The sequence below is a fragment of the Sinohyriopsis cumingii genome, chromosome 1 (genome assembly GCF_028554795.1).
Source record: "Sinohyriopsis cumingii isolate HCF-2022 chromosome 1, ASM2855479v2, whole genome shotgun sequence".
In the NCBI taxonomy this organism is placed as follows: domain Eukaryota; kingdom Metazoa; phylum Mollusca; class Bivalvia; order Unionida; family Unionidae; genus Sinohyriopsis; species Sinohyriopsis cumingii.
In genome coordinates, this window is record NC_142961.1 from 90951666 (window position 1) to 90965161 (window position 13496).

At 35.8% G+C, this 13496-nt stretch overlaps 1 protein-coding gene across 1 annotated transcript in view; it reads right to left on the reverse strand.

Annotated features, from left to right (window-relative positions):
- LOC149807332 (methionine--tRNA ligase, mitochondrial-like) overlaps nucleotides 1–13496 on the reverse strand; it is an 87022-nt gene that overhangs the window by 12523 nt on the left and 61003 nt on the right. Inside the window, exons 10-11 of the mRNA XM_089965457.1 lie at nucleotides 9690–9801; nucleotides 1709–1900 (exon numbers count right to left, since the gene is read on the reverse strand). Of these exons, the coding sequence (XP_089821583.1) occupies nucleotides 1709–1900; nucleotides 9690–9801 (304 nt within the window). The remainder of the gene's footprint in view (nucleotides 1–1708; nucleotides 1901–9689; nucleotides 9802–13496) is intronic.

Here is a 13496-nt window from a genome sequence, read left to right on the forward strand (position 1 = left end):
AACCTTAATCTGATCAGTTAAATCTGACCTAACTCTGACTTGTACAGACCTCATGTCAACCTTAATTTAATAAGTTAAATCTGACTTGTACAGACCTCATGTCAACCCTAATCTAATGAGTTAAATCTGACTTGTACAGACCTCATGTCAACCCTAATCTAATGAGTTAAATCTGACTTGTACAGACCTCATGTCAACCTTAATCTAATGAGTTAACTCTGACTTGTACAGACCTCATGTCAACCCTAATCTAATGAGGTATATCTGACTTGTACGGTCCTCAGGTCAACCTTAACCCTTTACCTCATAGAATGTATGGCTTTTTAGCCCGTCGATATGCATGTAGCAAATTTACACAGTGCAGTGCACTATAAATAGAACACCTGTTACCTATTCGACTCCATACACATAGGCCTGCCTGCTAACTGTTAAGCAGTGCAGTGCATGTTATGTTTAACAGCAATTTTAACCGTTTGACATTTTTGGTACACATATATTATGTATTGAAAGATTTAAGGGTAAAATGTAATCGTTATAGCTGTATAATTATTTTTCACGGAAGAATTTTTTATGTGCTTTAAAATCTTGAGAGAGCTCATACACCATTAAGTCAGTGAAGCTGTGTGACCAACCATAACTGCCATTTCTCATACTTAAAATTTACATCCGAATTTGGTAATTTTTAAAAAATAATTGCTGCCAACATCAATATCAGAGCCTTTATTTAAGTTATTGAAGCTTTCATAGTTGTGATTTAACCACTTCTGTGGCCTATTGGTTCGAGTGTCCGCCTTGGATGCGAGAGGTCATGGGTTTGATCCCCAGCCAAGTCATATCAGAGACTTACACAAATGGTACTAACAGCTGCCTCACTTGCCACTCAGCATTAATAGGTTAGTGTTAGGAGTGGTCGGCCTGGTCTCAGGATAATGTGACTGGGTGGGACATCATGCGACATGTCTGCGGCATGATACCCTAGTGCTAGACATCACTATAAACTGTCACACTGCAGACATCGTAGTGATATGACTGAAAAATTGTTAACGCTATGTTAAAAATCCAAATACACACAGGTATATGAGACTTGTACAGTCCTCGTGAAAACCTTAACCAGATGAGTTATAACTGATTTAACTCTGACTTGCATAGACCTCAGATCAACCTTAATATGACAAGGTATATGAAACTTGTATAGACCTCATGTCAACCTTGATCAGATGAGACAAATAGATTTGCACAGATCACATAACAACATTAATTTAACAATGTACATCAGAGTTGCTGACCTCACATCAACCGTATTTGATCAGGTAAATCAGGCTTGCATAGACCTCATATCAACCTTAATCTCATGAGGTAATTCAGATTTGCACAGACCTCATATCAACCTTAATTTGACACATTATATCTGACTTGCACAGACCTCATATCAACCTTTATCTGATGAGGTAAATCTGACTTGCATAGACTGCATATCAACCTTAAGCTGACAAGGTACAATGGCATCTGGTACGTTGTCAGTTTCTGTGCTAATATATCAATCCTTAAAATGGCAAATATAATTGTAAGGTAGATGTTGATTACTTTTCAATTAAATGGTTATGATCAATCTGCTAACTGTAGCACTGTGGTCTATACTGTACAAACAAACCAACAAGAATACTGGGAAAAAAATAATCTAGTCTATGATAGAAATACACAAACTTACTAAAAAGCTGTTCAATATTTTCAAATGTTTCTCTGTCAAAGGCTGATATATATTTCATGTACATCTCCAAATCAAGACGTGGGAAAATTTGTTCTGGATTGGCAGATAAGGAAGTAGATCTACTGAGAAGGTTTCCCAGGGTATTAACAATGTCACTGTTGATGTAATTTACTGCCTGCTGGTCACTGTAATCTGTAAATGAGACAGCCACCATTAAAATTTGTACAAGATGAATTTTATAATTTGTATACTTTGATACTTGTTGTAGTTGTTGTTGGATTTAATGCCATTTTTCAAAACAAGATATGCTATTCATGGCAGCCAGTATTAATGGTGGAGGAAGAATCCAGGAAAACCCCTGAAAGAACCACTAATCCACGAGAAGTTACTGGCAAGCTTTCTCACATACCCACACAAACTGAACCCGAGACTCGAACCCATGCAGACAAAGGTGAGATGGCAGTCATCCATAACGGTGAGTGCTTTAGGCCACTCAGCCACTCGGGCCCCACTTTGATACTAAATGTTGGTAACTGCAACACAAACCATATAGGGGGCCCCAAGTGTCCGAGTGGTCTAAAGCACTCTCCGTCACGGATCACTGCCGTCTCACCTCTGTCTGCGTGGGTTTGAGTCTCAGGCTCGGCCAATGTGGATATGTGAGAAAGCTTGCCGATAGCTTCTCGTGGGTTGGTGGTTCTTTCCGGGGTTTTCCCAGGTTCTTCCTCCACCATTAATAGTGGCCGCCATGTATAGCCTATATTGTGCTGAAAAATGGCGTTAAACCGTATAACAAAAACAACAACAACAACAAACCACATATACTTGCTTATAAGATGAGTCCAACTGTAAACTGCACAGACCCAAATCTTCATTGCACAATGTACCGGCAGATCTGGGTCTGTTCGGTTTGTTAGGAGTAATCAGTAGAACAAACAGTATAGATCCTGAGCTGAAGGAACATAATGCATTGGCAGAACAGGATCTTTGTTGTTTGTACTTTGACTTGACTTATAACTGAGTAGAGATGGTAAGTAGTTAGAAATTTCAAAAAGGATTCCATAGAATGCTACATCATTCTGTTGGCCAGGTCATGATCAACAAATCTATCATAGTGAATGGTGCACAAAAAGTAAATCACTGTGATCTACTTCTAGTGTTTATAAGTTGTCTTCATTATAAATTCAGATATGATTCGTATCTGTATGTGGAAATCTCCAAGAAGTGGAACTTTAAGCGATACCCAAATACGGTAAAATCTGTCCAAAATGGTCATCTTTATATAGCAGTCCACCCATCCACCCACAAAGTTCCTATACAAATGTCATGTATATAATGGTCACCCTTTTTCTTTGGTAAGATGTAGAAAAATACATGCTGAGGGGTGAGATGAGGCATTTAATAATGGTTTCTCATTGCTATAAGCAGTCACTGGAGCATGTATACAGTGACCACTCAGTGCATGCAAACCAAACGTTTGCTTTCTGAGGAAGGTATTGTTTAAATTTAGGAATATCATGTGAGTCAACCTGCACACATTTCTTCTAGTGCTTGAACTCAGTGGTTGTCAACATAACTTGAAGGTGTCAAATTTGAAAGTGAGACAGTTTTTATCATAAGAGTGTTGAATTAATTCATATGCTGTATGGTGGAAAAAGTATTGCAGCAGAAATAGAAGCTGCCATTTGTGCCAGAGTGGGACGTAAAATTTGATATCTTCATCAGCATGCCTATGAATTAAACCTATCTCTGATGAAAAAAATTTGTTTTTGGGTGGGTGGCCACTATTGACAAGTTTGAGTGTATATCATATAAGTAATACAATGTCATTCCATATTTAGATGAATTACATGTAGTCACATGACCATTAACAGACTACTGTTTAGACTCCCTTGTCAGTGGCAAATATTTTTATTGTTTCACTTTTTTAAAATTTAACATCAGGTTCCTCCATCCTCCTCATCTAACCAATGATCACAAACAGCACTGAAGAAAGGTGGATGCAAGTGAACAGAAAGTTGTCACATGACAGTTTTCAAAACACAAAAGGTGATATTTTGACAGAAATCCTCTAAATACAGTCTGGAAACACAAAAGTTAAAGCATTTCATGCAATCTAGAAGAGGCTGCAGTTAATGAGTATATGTATCCAGCTGCCAAAGGTCATCTAGTAAATTTGGAAATGATGGAAGCAGGAAAATTTGGTCCCATTCTGAGGAAGTTTTTTGCTGAGTGCACCAACTGAAGAAATATTCCAGAAAACAACACTTATGTCATGCAATCCTGGATTGCAAAGGTACATTGTTTAAAGTCAAAGAGACCAGAAAGAGATATCATACAAGGTGCTATCAAGAACATGTTATCATACATTGTGCTATCATGAATGAGATATCATACATGATAATGTCATGAAGTTTTGTGCAATATATAAATATCTGGTTGGTCATATTTGCAGTAAAACTGCTGAACTCATGTATGCATATTTCTAAATGTCTTATCATATAAAATTTATAGACATCTGAAGAGGGCAGTAAGTGGTTGTATGGACCAATGAAAAATGATACTGACCTTGGACTTCAGCCTCAGTTTAAATTACTTACACTCAGGTTAATAAACCATGTATTGACCTCATCAGAAGTCCATAACTGTACGATAATCACTTGCATGTGGAAAAGAACATTACTAGTTACACAGCAAGTAAAACACCTTAAATGAAATCATTGGTCAGCAAGAGTACTGTCAATAGCACATTATAAGGTCACCCAAAATTAATAGTGCTCTATGACGGTAACTGAAATTCCTGTGTAGAAACCATTTTTCTTTTTCAGTCTGTGACCTTGACATTTGACCTTCTGAATACCAAACCAATAGGCTTTATCCTTATGCTAAGAGCAATCAATCCACAAAGCTTGGTCCATGTATGTGGCATAGAACTAACCTTGTATAGAAATCATTTGTCTTTTCTTTTGTTCCTTTTTCTCCCCCACAGTGACCTTGACCTTTCAATTAAAAATCAATAGGCTTCTTCTTTACCCAAAGTGCAAGACATCCACAAAGTGAGGTCCAAATATTTAATTTAGAACTAGTGTCACTGTGAAGAAACCATTATGATTCTGTCAATATTAGTAACCTTGGCCTTTGAACTTTTTACTTCCAAACCAATAGGATTCTTTGTTACCTCAAGCACTAGACAGCCACAAAGTCTGGTAACTGTAGATGATGAAGAACATGAGTTACTGTTAATTTTCATTAATATCTCCAACTCTTCCATCTTACATAGACTAAACTATTAAAAAAAACTTTCACATGTATTATCTGTATTGCAGTAGCATGTAGCTAACAAAAGGTCAGATGTCACACAACCATGTGAATAATCTAGCTAATTAACATTCATAATGTGTGCTGAACTGATTATAATCATCATTTTTGTCAACTTGATGGCAAATTATGTCCAAGCAGGACCATTTTACAAGTCATTTGTACTGTTGGTACTTTGTACATAGTTTAAGTTGACAATATTTATGGATTTATGAAAATGTATAAATGAAAGACAAATGCCCATAAGTATACAAAATATGATCATGGATATGATATTTATGTACTTATGAAAATGTATAAATGAAAGATGAATCTACACAAAGTATTTTAATACCAAGGAGAAGTAGCAACAAAAGATTTTCATGGTGGCTATATGATAGTCTGATTGATGTCATCATTTCAATACATATCACAAGAAGTCTCTTAGTAAAAACCCAATGTTGATATGACTATCCATTCAGGAGAAGTAATAACAATATTTTCAAGATGGTCACCACAGCAGCAACTCTGGAGGTTTCATTAATGATGCACTAAGAAGTTTTTAAGTGAAAACTCCATGTCATTATGATCATCCTTTCAGGAGAAGTAGCAATAATAAGACTTTAAAGATGGCAACCACTGCATCCATCATGGTTGTCAGAGTGGAACCGTTTTCATATATGAAACCTTTCAATGCAAACCCCATGCCAATATGACCACCCTTTTGGAAGAAACAATACCAAGAGTCTCAAGATGACCAATACAGCAGTGATGCTGGAGACCTCATCAGTACCATTTTCACAAAATATTAACTGCATATTATAAAAAAGTCTTAAAGAGAAAATCACATGTTAATATGAACATCCATTCTGTTATAAGATTTTCAAGATAACTGCCATCATGGCCACACTGGGCATCTGAGGGACACCATTTACATTTAGGATCAACCAGACATTATAAGAAGTCTTTTAGTAAAACACCATGTTGATACAACCATCCATGCAGACAAAGTAGTGATAAGATTTTCAAGATGGCAACCATGCTGGCTCTGTTGGAGGTTTGACCAGCTGGATGTCCAAGAGATACCATTATCACTCAGAACCAAGAAGACCCTGGAATGACTGTGTTTAAAGTTCCATGGCAATCCTCCCAGTGGTAAAGAAGGAGTACTGATAACAAACTTGTGTTCATGGATGGATGACAGCCATTGCATATTCTCTTTTGGTCTTCAACTACCTGAGCTAAAATTCCCAGTTCCTGCTCTCTCTCTGTCTCTGTCTCTCTCTCTCAACTAATATATAATTTGACAAAATTGGCAACTAATTTGAGCTTCATCTGCAATGTATTCAGAAATTATTGGTCTGTTTTAAATTTATATTTGCATTTTTCTGTCATCAGGATTTCATCTAAATGGAAGAGCTTCCCCTTCACTAAAATAAGAAGGAAGTAGAAAAAAGGGGTGGGGGATAACTATAGTTCACTATTTACATAAAACTTAAATATGTCTCTCCTTCTCCCTGCTCTACTGTGTTAGAGTTCTATTGAAATCAAAATCCTCAAAAGATATATCCTCTAGTTGTATAGGCATTAGCCTGTTGGCTGTGCCTCAGGTTAATTTGTTGCTTATCAGTGTACGAATATTGTTCTGTGCTGAGAACCTCTTTCACAGTCAAATGTCTGAAGGGGCATGTGCACAGCTATCTTAGCCAGCTGTTCTTTATGGTTGTTATGATCAATTTTCACAATAAATAAGTATTGTCTTTCAGATATCGTTCCTCAAAAACAAGACTTTTCACTAACATGAGCTCTACCAAAGTTTTACTTTCCTGAATCAGCGCTTTGCCAACTACAATGTCGGAGTTCTTGTCTGTTTCATAATGCTGTATTAGATTTTTAAGTCTATCAATCTCAGAGTCTGCTTGTTCAGACAGAGGTATCTTGATCAAATAAATATCCTTACTGTTCAGTTTCCTTTTAGGTTCTTATTTATTACATTATTTTAACCCTTACAATGAAGTGTTGTCTTACAGCCAAGATCCCTCAGAGCTGAACTGTTGTGAAAAGGAATTAAACTTGCATTCTTCTTTTCCCAGTATTTTAATTAGGATTAATATTCTGCCTTTTCTACATTCTGAAATATGACTGAATAGGTGGTTGACTGGAATGCTGTCTGTTTTTTTCCATCTAGCATGTACATCAGACTAGTATTCTACTTCATTTTTGGGTTAAAAAAACATCTCAGTAACTTATGTCCAGAAACACATAGTAGCATGTCCAGAAATGCTTTCACAGCTCCAATAGTCCAAAATAATTAACACTTTAAAAAATCATTGTCATCATTGCAATCATCAGCCAGTAATTGCCTAATGAAGTTGTCATCATCAGATGAACTCTGTTGTGGTTGTCAGTCATTTCAGATTTCTCACGTAGCCCATATTTTAAAATTTAAGCATTTGTAGAACTTTACTGATCAGTAAAAGGTTAAAAGTGCAGCAGAATACTTATTCCAGAGCCCAATGTGCCAATGAAATTCACTTTAAACAACCATTCATGTCCAGCCAAACTACCAAGATGTCTAAACAGTTGCCTACCTGAATAGTGACACGTCACAGCAAGCACTGCAAGACCTCTACTAACAGTGTGAATTATGTTGCAACCAGCACATTAAGGGTTAACAGTTAAATAAAGCTTGTATACTGCACAACTTACATTTTGATATTTATGAAATGAAACTTAATTGCCAGAGTTCTTCTGTATCCATGATCTCCAAATTCACAAATATGTGCAAAATTTACATGATTTGTGCACTTGCATGCACTGGCTGCATATATGCAATCATATTATTGTTTTTCATTTACAGTCACAAAATGACTGCTTCCAATAATTTTTCCTTTCATTTGCATCCCTTCTGAACAAAATGAAGTTTATTTAATAATTCAGAGTTTTTAAGAAAGTGTTAAAACAATTAACTAACGCTGTTGCATTTTGTCTTATTAAAAGTATACTAAAATAGCAAATGCATAAAATGCATAGGACAGCACTGAATTTACAACAAATAAAAACAAACAGTACCTACAACTACATTAAATGTAAAATTACAGTTGTAGAATAGATGTCAGCAAATTATTTTTTTTATTTCGTTTTGTTCAAATAAAAATTGTACAGATGCAACCATTGGTGGTGATATCAAATCTCTGTGGTTGGTCATGTCTCCCTTGCCAAGAAAGAACATTAAAGGTTGAAAATCTGTCTATCAGGTCTAATCCTTGATAACCATATGAAAAAACTAATCCTTGATAACCATATGAAAAAACTAATCCTTGATAACCATATGAAAAAACTAATCCTTGATAACCATATAAAAAGACTAATCCTTGATAACCATATGACAAAACTAATCCTTGATAACCATATGAAAAGACTAATCCTTGATAACCATATAAAAAGACTAATCCTTGATAACCATATGACAAAACTAATCCTTGATAACCATATGAAAAACTAATCCTTGATAACCATATGAAAAACTAATCCTTGAAAACCATATGAAAAAACTAATCCTTGATAACCATATGAAAAGACTAATCCTAGATAACTATATAAAAAGACTAATCCTTGATAACCATATGAAAAACTAATCCTTGATAACCATATGAAAAACTAATCCTTGATAACCATATGAAAAACTAATCCTTGATAACCATATGAAAAAACTAATCCTTGATAACCATATAAAAAGACTAATCCTTGACAACCATATGAAAAAACTAATCCTTGATAACCATATGAAAAAACTAATCCTTGATAACCACATGAAAAAACTAATCCTTGATGTTGCTGTTGTTGTAGGGTTTAACGCCATTTTTCAGCACACGATATGCTATACATGGCAACCAGTATTATTGGTGGAGGAAGAACCCTGGAAAACCCCGGAAAGAACCACAGACCCATGAAAAGCTACTGGCAAGCTTTCTCACATACCCACATTGGCCAAATCCAAGACTCGAACCCACGCAGAGGGAGGTAAGAAGGCAGTGATCTATAACGGAGAGTGCTTTAGACCACATGGCCACTCGAGGACCCCATAATCCTTGATAACCATATGAAAAGACTAATCCTTGATAAACATATCAAAAGACTATTTTAAAAATTAGTGACAGCCTAAACTAAAACAAAATTATTTCCAAAAATTCTTTCATGAAATGCATTCATGTTTCATTCTGTTTTCATTTATGATTCACCATTTTGGATTTGTATTAAAAAAATTTCAAAAATGCATTTATCATTTCATTTGCATTCAGTCTGCATTCCATTTACATTCATTCTTTATTCGCTCTGCATTGTTTCTGTTTCACAGGTAAAGTTAACTGTTTCAGGATTTGTAGATACCAGCCTACTGGACTAAAAAAGTTGTGCTGGATTATTTTTTCATACAAGCATTCATTTTCATCTACTTCTACCTGAGTAATACAATTAAACAGTTAAAAAGAAAAGAAGGCCACTAATATCTGATGCCTGACTAAAGGACTAAACAAAATCTTGCCCAATCATTACTTCAAGCAAGTATTCAATCACAGAAAAATCCCCATTCTTTTCATCCAAACAATTGTTATTGTCTAAGATATATTTATTGAAGAAAGAATTTTCTAAACACTCTGGAGATGATATTCATATATATACTTACTGCCATCGGAATGTGGTACACCTTCCCGCAATAGGAAATATCGAAAGGCATCTGAAGTATATTTATCTATTTGATTCATGGGATCCACAACATTGCCTCTACTCTTGGACATCTAAAGCAAAACAAAAAGTGGTGCTATTAACAATAATGATGGAAAGAAATATCAGAATAAAATATGCTTGAAATAGGATTAAATTTAACTGCTAACATGAAATACAACTGACAGTATTAAAAGCCTTTAATTCTGGCATTAGAATTCAGGATTCTGCCAAATCCACTAGTTGTGATTCTAATCCTGAGTGATCATTGTATCAAGCCCAAACAAGAGTCTCTCCTAGAGACTGACACTGTACTAGCTGATTTCCACATTTCATCCTGCTTCCAACTGCTGTGTTGTAACCATCTTGACATTCACAGCGATAACAAGATTTTCCAATCAGCTGCCTCTGATGTAAGAATGCAACCAACAAGACAACATAAGAAGTCTTCTGGTGGAAACTCAATGTTGATATGACTCGTCATTTTGAAGTCTTCTGGTGGAAACTCAATGTTGATATGACTCGTCTTTTTGAAGTCTTCTGGTGGAAACTCAATGTCGATATGACTCGTCATTTTGAAGAAGTAACAATAACCAGATTTTTAAGATGGATGCCATGGTGGCTATGTTCAATATCAGACTGACACAATTTCCATTCAGAACCAACGAGATATCACAAGCCTTTTGGTTAAAACACAATACTGATATGACCAGCCATCTAGGCAAAGTAGCCATAACAAGACTTTCAAGATGGCCAATGTGATAGATATATTAATTTGGAAGTCATATTAGCACCATTTTATGTATAACAAACTTTACATCAAAAGATATCCAGTGAAAACTCTATGCTGATATGACCATCCATTCAGGAGGAGTAGCAATAACAAGATTTTCAGATTGGCAGCTGTATCACTCATAAGTGAAAACCCTATGTTGATAGGACCATCCATTCAGGAGATGTAGCAATAACAAGATTTTCAAGATAGCCACTGTGCTGGCCATATTGGATGTTCAAGTGGTATCACTTTCATTTAGAACTAACTAGGCTATGGGATGAATGTGTGTGCAAACTTTGATGGCAATCCTCCAAGTAGTTTAGAAGCAGTAATGACAACATAATAAATCGGTACTAATGGACATATGGATAACAGACAACAGATAAGATCCTCTGGTCTATGAGCAGGATAACTAAACTTGAATACCAAGTCACTGCAGTTTAATGTAGAGGTGTCCAGAGTAAAGAGGACTGATTACTTTTGGAATTTCTGTAATACTGTCTCATTAAAAAGCCCACAAATGCTGATGGAGATTATTTTAATCTGAAATACAATGCCAGCTCTGTAACAGTTTCTAATGTAAAATGTATATCTGAATGGAAGAACAAACACAGCTTTAGATACGGACAAGGAATTGATTGAAGTGGCATCATCTTTAATGTTATACCATATGTACTTGCTTACAAGACAAGCCCAACTGTAAACCACACAGATCCAGATCTGCCATAACATACTACACTGACAGATCTGGGTCTGTGCACTTTGTTACTAGTAATCAGTAAAACAAACAATACAGACACTGCAGACACATTATGCAATGGCAGATCAGGATATCTGTCATTTGCAGTTTGACTCAATTTATAAGCAAGTACATATGGTACACTCATCAGACAATGCACAGTCAAGCAGAGTTAAAGTGACTGTTTAAAATTATACTCTATTTATTAGGTGACTAATTACAAAGAATGAGCTGGCATTGAATTTCAACTCACTGCTAAAAAAATCTATTCCAAAACCATGATAGTAACTATGGCAGCAATCAAATTATAATTCAGTTCCATAATGCCCCAAACCAGTCTTCCATAGCATCAAGTGATATCAAGTTTCAATTAACTGGAAATCAAATATAACTGTCCCCTATCAGGAATTCAGAAATGGAAATTAGTGGTGCTACACCAAATTAATCTGGCAAAGCTATTCTGACATTTCAGCCATGCAGTCCATCAAGCACAGACCCCCTTAAATGAATCTGAGCTGGGCAGTGACCAGGAGATGACAGCACTAACAAGGGATAACGACAACAACCTTCTAAATGCTGACATGAGTAGAGCAGGGCAGAAGGACTCTGATGAAGGGAAAATAAATTGCTGCATCTGGAAATTATAAAACTCAGCAAACTAAGTTATCAAAAGAATGTGAATGTTTGGAAAAACAATATACCAGTAAGGAAAGGTCAGACACAACAAGGTTGCTGAAAAACTTTCAAATATTAAAGTGAATTCCTGGATAAAGCAACCTAAGCCAATCATAGAGTCGCTGTCTAATGATTGAAGAAAACAACAAGTTGATAAAGTGAAACATTTGAGTACAAAGATACTCTACTGTTAGGAATAACTGAAATAAGGTTCTGCTGCTTCTTATCCACTGTTGTCAGTAATGGAAGACATTAGAAACTTAAAATTTTAAGTGTGGTGAAAGAAGAATCTAAAAAAATGCAAAATAATGTTACCATGTTAATGATGACCAATGAAAAATTCATAGCTTTTGATGACACAATGAAGAGAATTATTGTAGAAACTTCAAAGATCAACAATATTATGGACAAATTTGTCAAAAATGAAACAACACTGAAAGCTATTAACTTTACCATAGAAATAAAAACTCTCTTCATTATGAATGCATTCTGTAAAATGAGATCATGCAAATGAGATAAGCTCCAGTCACAAAAATGCTGTCAATGGTGAGCATCACTATTATGATATTAGTAGTGAAACTCCTGGTTCTTCCAAAGCCAGCGATTCTTCTCAAAAATAAACACTATTGACTGGTGACTTAATCATTAAATATGTCAGTGAAGGAGGTCTTTAACCTTGGTTCAAAGTCAAGCCATTATCTGGGCTGGGAACTGGTCATGTCCTTGATAAATTTAGAAAAATGGATCTTTCTCAATTTGACATCCTCCTTCTCGATGTTGGAGAAAATGATGTAAATAACAATACAGATACTGAAAAACTATATTTTATCACATTCTAAATAACATCTACTTGGACAACCGAGCTAGCATGGCCTTCATTTGCAGAGTTTTTCCAACCACTGACAGTGAACAAGCCAGTGGTGTGTGCATAGATTGGTTGCTATGGTATCCAACTGATCAGCACAATCATGTAATTTCCCTGAGGCAAGGGTACCAAAAGCAAATGGCACTATCAATGGACAAGAAGTGACTTTTTTACCAGACACAGGGTGCACTACTGTAGTCGTGAAACGGAGCCTCATTCACGATGACCAATTGCTTGGGTTTTAATTGCCTTGTATGCTACTGGACCAAACAAATGACCATGTTCCTCTTGCAAGGATAGTTATCAAAACACTTTTTCTGACCGGAACCACTGAAGCTATTTGCATAGCCAACCTGATCTATGAACTTACGATTGGCAATGTACAGGGATCTAGACTCCAAACCATGTCCAACTTCCGATTCTGGATCATACAAGCAGTGCAAACCAGAGCTCTGGTAAGGAAGGATAACAAACCTCTACATAAATTACAAGTACTGGAAGCCATTACTGATATCTCTCATGAAGAATGTTTGAATGAGCAAGAATGTGATGCATCTTTATGCGCAACCACGAAGAAAGCATTATCGGGTAACGTAAGGAAGTGTAAGAATGGGTGTACATCTAAAAGGTTTAATGTACAGAAAATACTCATACTCTTTTATTTATTAAATACATGTACTTGGGTTTTGTTTTGTGTGTACAACAATAACCGAGG